General features: G+C 40.7%; 1 protein-coding gene across 1 annotated transcript; it reads left to right on the top strand.

Annotated features, from left to right (window-relative positions):
• The first annotated feature begins 10,091 nt into the window (after window positions 1-10,091).
• Window positions 10,092-10,934, top strand: LOC136457331 (uncharacterized). The gene has a single exon (XM_066457369.1). The coding sequence runs from the start codon at window positions 10,092-10,094 to the stop codon at window positions 10,932-10,934; it is 843 nt and encodes a 280-aa protein (XP_066313466.1).
• Window positions 10,935-12,509: the final 1,575 nt, after the last annotated feature.

Below are 12,509 nucleotides of genomic sequence, written 5' to 3'. Positions count from 1 at the left end.
TCCTGGCTTCATTTCCCATCTCTCTTATAAACTTATTTTTAAGACATTACCCTGCTTGCCAACATAGATCCTACCCCTTCCTATTGAGAACTCCTCCTTCTATTCACTGGAATCCGGTCTTTCCCAAAGCTAGGGAAATTACAAAGCTGTAGAGGTAGGTAACCTGGTCAATCCTGCTAAATAGGGCAATTTTTGACAAAGCAAGGAAATAAGCTACAATCTTTCCTGGGTTTGTATTATGCAACACCTTGTTCTGACCATATTGCACTATGTATCATCAATTGATAAACCGAGAAATGCTTTTTTCTCTGATTCAAGTAGAAATACAAATGAAAAAATTAGAAGGGTATTTAGAAAAACAAAAATCTCATCAACACTACTTCGTCTACCCACTTCTCTTTCAGGAATATATTTATGCATTTGCTCATGATTATGGATTAAATGGTTCTGAACCTATGGAAATTTTTGGTTGTAATAACAAGAAATTTAGTTCCCAAGCGATAGGGCTTATAGTTCAAATTGATGCCTTAGTCCACTTGGAAGATAGAACTAATAATGGAAAAAGATGTGCTTAAGAACTCCAATAGTAAGTTGATCAGTTACTATTGGTAGGGACGGGAGACAAAACTGCCACTGATGAGAAAGCTATAAGAAGCCTGAAAGCAATTCTTACACAAGATATGATGACAGGAAGGGAGTTTAAGTTTAGTTCCAGTTAGCCCTACTACTTATGGATTGGATTAGTCGCAAATAAGAGGAATCTATTTACTAGGAAAAATTAGCGCTGAGAGTTCGGTGGAAGGGGAAACCATTCCCGTATGGAGCCAGACTCCCTTAAGGCTGCGTTCGTTTGGCAGGGAACGGTGTCCAGGAACCATTCCTACCAGCAATGCTAGTGTAATTTGTATAGCTAATCCTCATCGAGAACTATTTCTGACTAGGAATGGTCATAAACGAACGAGCCCTAAAGGAATGTCTATATGGGGTCACCACTCTTTTCAGTAGAAGACTGAGTGGGAAGCAGCGGAGGACGAAGCCAATCGATAAGGAAAGGTGTAGTGAAAGTCCTACAGGCTCGTTCAGATGACTAAATTCGTATTAAAGTAAGAAGGGAGAGATGCCAATAATAATACCAAATGGGGGTCGGCTACGAAGATACTACTTAGACTGGCGCTATCAACTACTTGATCTCTATTATAGTAAAAATGGAAGAAGTAACTACTTATGATTATTCACTTATGCAGCTTTCTTGATTGCCTCGACATCAGGCAAGTTTGGTTAATTTAATTATTTTTTTGTACTGTATCAGAACTCAGTTCATTACTCTTGATGGAGAGGGAGGATCCGCCTTTTTAGATTTTTTTTCTATTTATTTTTCTATCTAGGATTAGAATCATATGCTTGGTAATAATAGGAACAACACATTATGGCAAAAAAAAGTTTGATTCAGAGGGAGAAGATGCGGTAGAAACTAGAGCATATTGTCGTCTAACGTGTGTGACTCTACTTACGAATTGTCATTTCAAACCAGACTTAGTAAATTTCCGGCTGGCCTGGCGGCTGCTTCTATGAGGTCATATTTCCTTTCACTTTGGGAGATACCACCTACCGGGCATGTTCTAATAGTAGTAGTGTTGGGCTTGTCCTAAATATATCCACATTGATGTAATGAAAGCGAAGGACCCACAACAATGACAGAACGCCCCGAATAATTGACCCGTTTCCCAAGCAGAGTCTCGCAAAACCTTCCCTCTTTACCCTCGATTACATCTGAAAGTGATTTTATTGTGACCATCCCTCATCGGTTGCCCGCGGGACCCACTATCAAGAAGTGTATCCACGGCTTCTTGTACCAATTTTTCCTGGCACATTACTAAATCTGCTGGTGCTAATTCACTTCTTTTTAATAGATAGGCAAGGTTGTTGTTCCGACGGATAACTCTCTTATAAAGTTCATTAATATCTGAAGTCACTACTTTATCCCCAGATCTATAAACAATGGGTCTCAATTCGGGAGGAAGAACCGGTAATAAGCACAAAACCATCCATTCTGGTTCTACATTTGTTTGAATAAAATGTTTCGCCAATTGCATGCGTCTAATCAAAAAAACTTTTCTTATTCGTCTTTTTCTATCTTCCCATTCATCTCCACTATACCCCTCGTCTTCTAATTCCTTCCATTCAACCAAAGAATTCTCTATAATAATTCGCAAAAACTTCCATAATATTTTCTCTATGGTGAAGTAATTTCATCGATAACCACTAAACAATTAAGTAGCGATGTATGCAGAGCTAGATAACGAACATTTCATAATACACTCATTCTGCATATCTTTAGGATAAAAAAAACAGCGAATAAAAAAGTTTTCCTAAAAAAAGATCAAGAAATCTATTTTGTATGGTTCTTATTTCGTTGAAAACGTTTCCATGAGACTTTCTTTCATTGAAGAAGTCCATGACTTGTTCTAGGTGATAGGAGGTTGAACAGGCTTTAAAGAACTTTGACTCTCAAGACAGTAAAGGATCCATGGTGTAGCATCAGTTTATTTTTATATGTTTTTATATCTATTTTTATCTATCAATTCAAAAATCTTTCGAATTGGAGTAAATCTTTATCTATTAAACGTTGCCGGTACTTAGTTACCGTGACTTAATCATGCTTAGTACTAAACCTTACTACGTAGTTCAAGCTATACTGACATTTCCATGTTTTGTACTCATCACTTGCCTATGAGCTTACCTGCGAATACTTTGTCCAGCACTAGTAGGGGTCGATCGGGCAAATCCCAAAGCTGACCCCCGAACTACTGCCGGACTGCTCTACTGATCTTCTCTCTCTTCAGACTCACTGAACCTTCTCAAAGACTCCTTTTGCACTGAGAACACAATTCCCTCCTCACAAGAAGGCAAACCTTGGCTGATGCTAAGGCTGTCTCAACGCCTATTGCTACAAATGAAGTGCTTAAATTATCAGGTGGCTCACCACCGACTGATCCAAAATTATACCGTCAAGCTCTTGGGTCCTTACAATATCTCTCTTTGACTCGTCCTGACGTCTCCTTTGCCATCAACAAGCTCTCTCAGTTCATGCATTGCCCATCCACACTTCATTGGTGTGCTGTAAAACGCCTCCTCCAATATCTAGTTGGCACTCTTGACTAAGGTCTTTTGCTCTGTAAGAATTCTCCTCGCACTCTTCACGCATTTGCAGATGCCGATTGGGCCAGTGATCCTAATGATCGAACTTCCACTTCAGCTTATGTTGTTTTCCTTGGAGCCAATCCTATCTCTTGGAGTTATAAAAAGATTCCCATCCGTGCACAAGTTCTACAACTATAGAAGTAGAGAATTGATTGAACAAGTAGAGAATAGATTGAACAACTAGAGAATTGATTAAAAACGTACCTCTATCGTGAAGGAAATGATCTTTATATGGAAATGAAGGAATCCGGAGTAATTAACGAAAAAAATATTGAGGAATCAAAGGTAGCTCTAGTCTATGGCCAAATGAATGAACCGCCGGGAGCTCGTATGAGAGTTGGTTTAACTGCCCTAGCCATGGCAGAATATTTCCGAGATACAATAATTCCAATCTTCTTTGCCAATACTACTACTCTTGCTTGCTCTATCTTATTTCAACTACTACTACTTTGAATCCCGTTTTCTTATCTCTATACTACTTCTTATCTCTTGGATTCCACTGCCAAGCTTCAACAGCTGGTCTTGTCTCTACTTGATTGAGCTGCCCCTGCAAGTCTGACTATGCACCAGCGGCTATGTATATAGACATCCTCATGGTCCATGGGGCCTTGATATACTTACATTTGTCAAAATGCATCCATGTCAATCAAATTAAATATAAGTAAATACTGTTGCACTAGTAAGTTGCAATATAAGGAGCCATATATTGTATCAAATCCGAATAGGTAGATCAACCACTCCCCCCTCGATTAGACATTGATATTAGCATTGGCCCTTACTACAAAGCCTATTTATTATTTGGATGTTACCTATTAGCTGTACACTCCCCGCAATTTCAACTACAGTTTCAACGTAGAGGGCCACTAAGGGTAGGAGCTCGCTAAATTCGGCCCAGGAGGAGACACTTCGGGAGTGGGTCCCCACGGACTTCCCCGTACAAAAAGAGAAATGGGAACGAGGACCAATTCCCTTTCATTTCCACAGGCTCCTACTTTTGGGAGCAACTTTTTGTGTGCAATTAGGTAAAATTTCTCTAACTCTATAACTTGGCAACTGATCAAAAGTTTTTGGGTCGAAGCATTGCATGTAGCCATACATCTTACAAATCGCATACCATCTTGTTCCGTTCTATCTGGTCAGTGTATATATCATATTTTGCATGGTCATAGATTCATATATATCTTATATGGTTTACGAGCCGGTACTACTACAAGAGCTACACGAGCCGACAAGTTCTTTTATAGAAAAAAGGCAGGTGTGTTCGATCGAGAAAAAAGAGGAGTAGACTAGCCCCCCTAGAACTGAAAAAAGTCACTATCATGACTAAGAATAACCACACAATCAGGTTGTTGGTTCAACCCAAAATTGATTTGATTCTTTCTTGAACAGAATTTCTTAGGATTAGCATAAGAATTGGTCAAAAAAAGCCCTGATCTTCCATTGAGAATCATACTCTGCCGTTCTAAGATATTCTTTTACGAGATTCCTTTTGTTGGAAAGAGGAGAGATAGTTTTTTTGCAAAATTGTTGATGAGCGATGACATTGTTGATCTATTCGTGGTCAGCTATTCCTCATACGGATGAAAAGATAAACTTTTTTCTATGATGGCCATGCATTTTCACATGTTCTCATGGAATCATTATCTGGTTGTAAAAAAAAACTAAACAAATTTGGCTTATGCTGATGGTTACGTTGATTTGTTGTGAGAGAATAACACTGTTCGTTCGTTGAAAAGTACTGCTGAAGTAGTTCAAGCGATCAGGGCCTATACTTCCATCTCGCAGTGGTCAGCTTGTGACTCACTATGTGAGCTTCTAATATAGTTCTATTTGTTTCTTCCATTGCCATTCAAATTTCCTCACCGATTCAGTTTTTGCATGCCGTACATGATTAAACTGTTTATGCATCTTATTTTAATGATGCCGGGAGGAACACTGCAAATTAAGGACTTGCTTGGATATGTAAAATCCTTCAGACTATTGTATATATAAGTGGATAATAGATTTACCAGCGAATTATTATATAGCAATACAAATATCTTTTTTTCGTTTTGCCCTCATGCAGCTTTACAATCACCAGCCTATAGCTACAAGCAAGCATTGATTCACATGAAAATACACTGCTAGCTACCTCTAAAGTACAAAAATGTGCTGACAAGATAACCAACATTGTTAATATATACCAATTTTGGCTATTATTTTTTTCAAAATATGCGCGGGGTATTCAACTAGTTATCGTAGCATTAGCATCCATGTGACAATGTGAGTATATTAAAATCTTCACTATAAGTATTCCAAAAGATACCAAGGCTTCTGCTACGACCCGAAATGGTAACAGCAACAACTTTCGACACGAGCGAGCTCCCAACCAGGTCCAAAAACAAAAACTCGGCCCAATTGCTTACGCGGTCCATCAATTTAGGCCTCTTCTCCGGTTCTCCAACGCCACACATAGAGGGGCTCACCAACACGACACCTCCCTTCCATAGCGTCGCACCACCGCACCACCTGTTGCCTCCGCTTCCACCGCTAGCCCTCGGCCACCCGCCACAATCACCGACGTACAAATGGCGACTATGAAGGCGGTAGCGGCCGCCACCACCGCCGGCCCTACAATGTCGGGGCTGATGGCTGCCTCTTCGTTCACCTTCCGCACCCGCAATCTGGTACTCTGCTCGTCCTTCTCTCCTTGCCCTGTCATCTTGCCTCCTCGCGTCCCTCGTCTGGGGATGAACTCTACACGGTAACTACTAACGCCTCCATTTGGCAGCGTTTTTTTTTAGAATAGACAGGCGCTCCCGCAATTACAATCTGGTTAAATTCTTATCTCGTCGCACTTTGGTAGGTTGCCGATGGGCGATGGGGTTTCCTTTTCCCTTCATTTTCGCAACTAAGTTTGTGCAGAATCGTGGTTGACAAAAGGTTGTCTGTGACGCCGGCGAGGCGCCATGGCGGTGGTGTTGTGGCTGGCTGGCTGCATCTGCGGGCTGCGGCACTGGCAGGGAGCCCGCAGTTCGGCTCTGGGGAGAATGAGAACCCATATGACTATATGAGGTAGAGCTGGTCAGCTGCATTTATGGATGTGTTCATGCTTAGGACCTGCATTTTGCGGTACACTATCCAGGAATTCGGGTTTAGTCCTGTTGTGTACTACTACCTAATTGGTGGTCACTGTTGATAGATTTTGGGGATCAGTCCGCTTGTTGAGTTCGACCAGGCGAAGATGGCCTACAAGAGGAGGCGAAATGATGCGGAGACTAGCTGCAATTGGGAGTACCTGATGAAGGCGATTTTGGACTTTTTGCGTTTTGCTGGTTGTATCTTGTATTATTGGTAGCTCAGTGATGGTGTATTGACGAGTGACCAGTGATGAAGTTCTTTGGGTTTCAGTTGGATAGGGCTTACGATATGGTAATGACAGATCAGCTGCTGAAACTGAAAAAATGGGTGGCACATGGGTCAATCCAGGATAGTTATGTGGATTTGCCCTTTTATATACTATATGCTACTCATCAACTTATTGTTCATTTTATTGAGTAAATTTTACTAGTACAATAATCTACACCATGTGCTCAGTTGGGGTGCATAAAAGGGAGCAACTAATTAAATTTGTGACCAACTGAGAGGACGGGCAAATTGGTCTCTTTGATGTCTATTAGCCAAGACTATTGGAATATAATCAATAATGGCGTGAAAGAGATTAAAATTTATGGATAGTAGCATTGAAAGGATTTGAGTTTTTTTTTTTTTTTTGATGTAAAGGATTTGAGTTTTTTTAGGTGGCAGATCAGGGATACAGGCTTTAGCCAATGGGTTATAGAAAAATTTCCCATTGTGTTTTGATGTTACCAATCTTTGTGCATGTAGATTGGGCAGGCTGCATAGTCTGAAATGAAACATAGCAGCACAACCATGTGCTGCTGCTGGCCTTATGATTATTTTTTAGTATGATTACTTTCTGTGAAGAATTATGTATTATACTGTGTTACTTGATTGGGCTGTTTCGTGGGGATGTGTGCTGCTTGCTAAGATTGAGAGTTCTGGGACTAAATAAAAGCCTCTTGGTTACAGTTTTTAAGCCTCTTGCCTAACTCATCTACAATTTTTTTATTTTATTTGTCTTTACTGATTATTCAGATATGCTGATTATCAACCAATAGTTCCTTGGGGACCTAGGGTTTTTTTTTCTTTTGAATTCAATGTGAACCTGTCTTCCTTGTGTTTGTCCACATAATTCTTGTACACTTTCATTTGCAGTGATGCCCAACATATGAGTCATGTAAGTCTAGGACTTTTCTGCTTGCATTATAACAGTTTTCTTAGCAGTTGTCTAGTAAACTTCAGTTCCTACAAACAAATCTTATTTTGAATTAGGTGCAATATAACATCTGGTTATTCACAATGCTGTACATTGAAGGCTTTCTAGACATGATACTGCCAATATCATATATTTCCCTCTCTTTTTTTTCATTTTTTCCCCATAAAAGTAAAGTAGGACCCCTGCTGATATAAAAAGGAAATATAGTGCAGGAGAAAATAGGTTCACTGCAAAAGATTGATAATTTGGTTGATGCTCTATTGCTTTTGAATAGTGATGCTTATAATCTCATTTGTCTTTGTACAGACTCAAGATCCACCACGATTGACCTGTGCATAAATATGGCAATATCAGCAGCATTTGTAAAAAGTTATTCTGAAATCTTTAATTCCCAAATACTCTGGAGCTGCTAGTATTTGTGTCTTTCTAGTCAAACAGTTTCTGAACCTATCAAAAGAGTGGCTTCAACTTTGCACCACATTGCTGGCTGCACAAAAGTCTTGACTTGGAAGGATCGAGAATGGAAAGTCATTCAAACTTTGGTACTACTTGGAACAGCTTAGCATTTAATCAGACATATAAGTGGTTTCTGTACTTGTACTTTACTTGTAACTAGGTGAAGTAGCATTCTGCAAAATGAACAAGTCAAATGCACATGCACCAGTAGAGCGGTGGTAGGGCATCCAGTTGTGACGACACCAACCAAGGTTCAAACCCTGGGCCTCAAAAAAAAAAAGGGGGCCTCGCCAAGCAGAACGGATGATGTTCATAGATTGGTTCTGTTAACTTTTCTATCACCCCATACTTATTATTTGCACAGTGATTAAATTTAGTACCTATTTATGGTAATTCCTGGCATAAGTAAGGTGAGGTCGAATATCGGGATATACATATGGCAAAACGAGTGCTACGTAGTTTGAGTAAGGTGAGGTCGAATACTTGCATCATCCCGGTCAGTGAACTATTAAATGCAGTCCTATTTAAGTGCTCTGTATAAAGTTATCTATTCCAATGCAGTTCTACACATATGGCAAAACGAGTGCTACATTGTAGCTCAATTAACTGCATCTGAGTTTCCTGGTGTGCTAATTCTTTCAGGGCCATACTGGACTTGCATGTTTTTTTTTTCAATTTCTTGGGCAATATATTCCATCTGTTGTTTATTATTTTCAGGTGTGATATGACTGATATTTTCTGTTGCATATTGGATGCTTTTATGATGGTCTACATTTAGGATAATATCATACGCAACAAACATTGTCTGTTTGCTTACATACCACTCTGACAATTCCTTTTTGGACCATTTGTTGGTAGTTTAGCATGAACTAGAAACCGTCAACTTTTCAGTCTTTTAACCACTACAGATACAGAAAGGCCACTAGAATAAGTGGATGCTGCTTTTCCATTGGAAAACAAGTCATGGATCAGTGCAAAATGTATCCTGGTGCTGCTTTCAGTTGCCATATGCTGTTTTCAGCAATAGTGAAACTAATTCGCAGTATCTCATTCCAGGAGTCGATTGTGGCTACAGCTTCATCCGTTCTGCTTTGCATCTCAGCTTCGTACTACCGATAGCAATTGGTGCCGGACTTGAAAAGACATTGGTCGACAAATGACACCCGCCCATCTACCTCAAATCAGAAAAACTTTGCTCGAACAGATCAAATGTTGCTATCCAAATATTTGGGGGAAGTGAAATCATGCTACGAGAGAGTCGATCTGCTCCTAACAGTAACAAGGTGCCTTTAACACTGTTACTATGGGTAACAACTTCGGTGACATCAGATAAAATTATGCCCATGTTTGTCATCAAGATCCTTCGCGGCCTCCTGCTAGAAAAAACGGGTTCACGGGTTACGAGTGTTATTTAATGTAACTAAACAGTTGCTTTGTGTTCACGGGTTCTTAATCGATGAAATACGATGAGAAGGTCTTGTGCAGCCTGTCCTGTTGATTGGCTGGTTGTTGCTTTAGCTGATCGGTTACAGTGCAACGGTAGCCTTTCTTCTGGTGATAGTTACCTCATCAGGAGTTAACAATCATTTTGAGAAGATGTGATTTTTCACTTGACCGACCTGCTGCTCCAACCCAGGATCCTGCTTGCAACGTGATTTGCTTTGACATTCAGCACAATATAACATAGTAACGCCATGTTCGCTTGGCTTATAAGCCGTACTTTTTCAATCAACGAACATTATTTTTCTCTCACAAAAAATCAGCCGACAGTACTTTCAGCCATGGCTTATGAGCCAAGCGAACAGGGCATAATGTTTGGATTGAATGCTGTGAAGATGCCAACTAGGGTTATCAGTTCCTTTGTGTATAATGGTGAATGTCTCACAAAAATAACTCCATTATTATATCAATCATATTAGTTAGTAGACATAATTTTGGGTAAATAAAATAAAAGAGGCGTTTTGGTTTGTATGCTGATAAAAGAAACTTATTATGGATGAGTCCCCCTCTGCTTATTATGTTCACCGTTTTGCACATCAGCTTCATCTAACCCTTGTTGCTGTTGCCAAGGAGAACCAAGATTGCAAATGGTTTTTTTGAGCAGCTTGGGTTGTTGATGACTGCCATTGGGAACTCTTGTAAGAGGTTGCAACTACTTCGAGCTGCTCAAGCTGAAGAGGTTATTGAAGCAGTAGAGTTGGGTGAAATTGAAAGTGGTCGTGGTTTGAATCAAGAGATGGGGTTAGCTAGGCCAGCTGATACACGCTGGGGATCTCACTACAAAACGATACAACATGTTATTCTTATGTATCGTTCAATCCGACGGTTATTTCAACAAATTATAGATGATCCTGAGTACAAAGAATCTTTAGAGGCTCAAATAGCATTGTATTCATTTGAGTCATTTGAATTTGTGTTCCTTGCACATTTGCTGGACACCATACTTGGGTACACGGATGACTTGAATTGTGCTTTGCAAAAAAGGCATCAAGATATTCTTAATGCTGTTTCACTCATATCTTTGACAAAGACTCAACTTGAGTTGTTGCGAGAGGATGATGGATGGAAGAAATTTCTTGCTGATGTCACTTCTTTTTGTGTGAAGCGCAAAATTGTAGTTCCTAAAATGGATTGCAGATACAATTCAGTTGGAAGATCAAAGAGGTACTATGTCAAACTCATAAATTATCATCGTTTCAAAGTTGACATGTTTCTGGGTGTCATTGGTAGGCAGCTTAAAGAACTCAATGATAGGTTTGATGAGGTAAACACTGATATGCTGATTTGCATGTTGTTAATCAATCCCAAAGATTCATTTGCTTCTTTTGACAAGGACAACTTAGTAAAACTTGCAAAGTTTTATCCCAAAGACTTCTCAATCACCAACTTGAGGTGTCTAACCTATCAGCTTGGTAACTTCATTGCTGATATGCGTGGTGATAAAGATTTAGCAAAGTGAAAAGTATTGCCGAGCTTTCAGTTTTGCTTGTTGCAACAAATAAACATGTCTTACACTCGTATGTCTACAAGCTTCTGAAATTAGTCCTATTGCTACCAGTTGCAACTGCAAGTGTTAAAAGAGCATTTTCAGTGATGAACTTCATAAAGAACAAGCTAAGAAATAGCATGGGGATCAGGACTTGAATGATTGCTTGGTTACATTCATTGAGAAGCAAATTTTTCTATGTGTCACTGATGAAGACATCATCTCTTGATTCCAAAAGCCGCCTCGTCAAATAAATTTATAATGTTCCTTTATTAGTTGAGACTTCACAAACATTATATGTATTAATTAATTGTACTAATGTACCCTGCTCTAGTACTGTTTTCTTTGAATTGATGGATATTTAGCTTTACATATGCCACAATGGTTTGGTTCTGTATATGCATATTTGTAGTCTGTACACCCAATTTTCAATTCCTGCGTCTGCCGCTGCGTATCAATACTTATTATCAAGTGCATTGTCTATACTAGTAAACATATTCGCGTGTAGGCATGTAGCAGTAGAACATATAACTTGTTACTTGGTCACTTGGACGACGTGTGGATCACTTATTTATATAATAACTAGATGACACCACTCGCGTTGTTGCGGAAATTATATGCGTCGTATACGAGGATAGCGTTACAAAGAGAATTGATACTGTGTTGCTTTGTTTTTTTAAGCGATAATTCAGATAAACGTATTATGGATAGGTAATAACCATTTTAAAGATCAACCTTTTAAAGGACCACTTACAAACTTACGATTTAATTAAAGATAGGACATGTAAAAATAAAAGAGTTAAATGCATGAGAGGTCAATTAACTTATGAGGAGGTTTCACTTGGGTCTATCACTATGAAAGTAGATGGTTGGGTCCATAAACTTTGTATGTCGTATCAATTAGGTCCATATGCCTCCACGTGGGCTTCACATGCTGACATGGCTTACTGACTTGTGCAGCTGAAACAGCTCTAGGCAATGCATTTCGTCAAAAAGGTTGTGGCGCGAGCGCCACTGCCTCGGTGCCGAACACCGGATCACCACGCCTGCGAGCAGGGCGCTGGCCATGACGGTGCCAGGCGAGGCCAGAGCGTCGTGCCAGGTGCGCCATGAGCGGGCGGAGCGCGCACAGCATGAGCGCCACGAAGGCAGCCCCCAACGCGAGGATGTAGACCGAGAGTGCGGCGCCGACGAACACGCGGAGCTGGAGGAAGGCCGCGCGGCGAGGAGTCGGCGGCGCGCGGTGAGGAGCTGGCGGTGGGACGGCAAGTTCCAGCAGCGACACGAAGTTCCGCGCGGGCGTACCAGTACTACGAGGTGCCGCGCCTCGCCATGGACGGTGCGGAGAACCCGCTGTTCGCCTGTTCCGGAAGGCGACGGTGTACGTCGCGTCGCTGCCATGGCTTGATGACGCGGACACCGCCTGCTCTTGTCGGCCGCCAAGAGCAATGACTTCGCGCTGCAGCTGGGCCGGGCCACACTGCGCGTGACACATTCCTCGGCGGCCTGGACCTTGAGCCGGTCACAGAGGGAGATATGGTGATGCAG

This window comes from Miscanthus floridulus, chromosome 1, assembly GCF_019320115.1.
Source record: "Miscanthus floridulus cultivar M001 chromosome 1, ASM1932011v1, whole genome shotgun sequence".
NCBI lineage: Eukaryota > Viridiplantae > Streptophyta > Magnoliopsida > Poales > Poaceae > Miscanthus > Miscanthus floridulus.
This window is presented reverse-complemented; position numbering and strand designations above follow the sequence as displayed.

What these genes read in the sequence shown, in the direction of transcription:
- LOC136457331 (XM_066457369.1), top strand. Translation starts at nt 10,092, where the DNA reads ATGACTGCCATTGGGAACTCTTGTAAGAGGTTGCAACTACTTCGAGCT.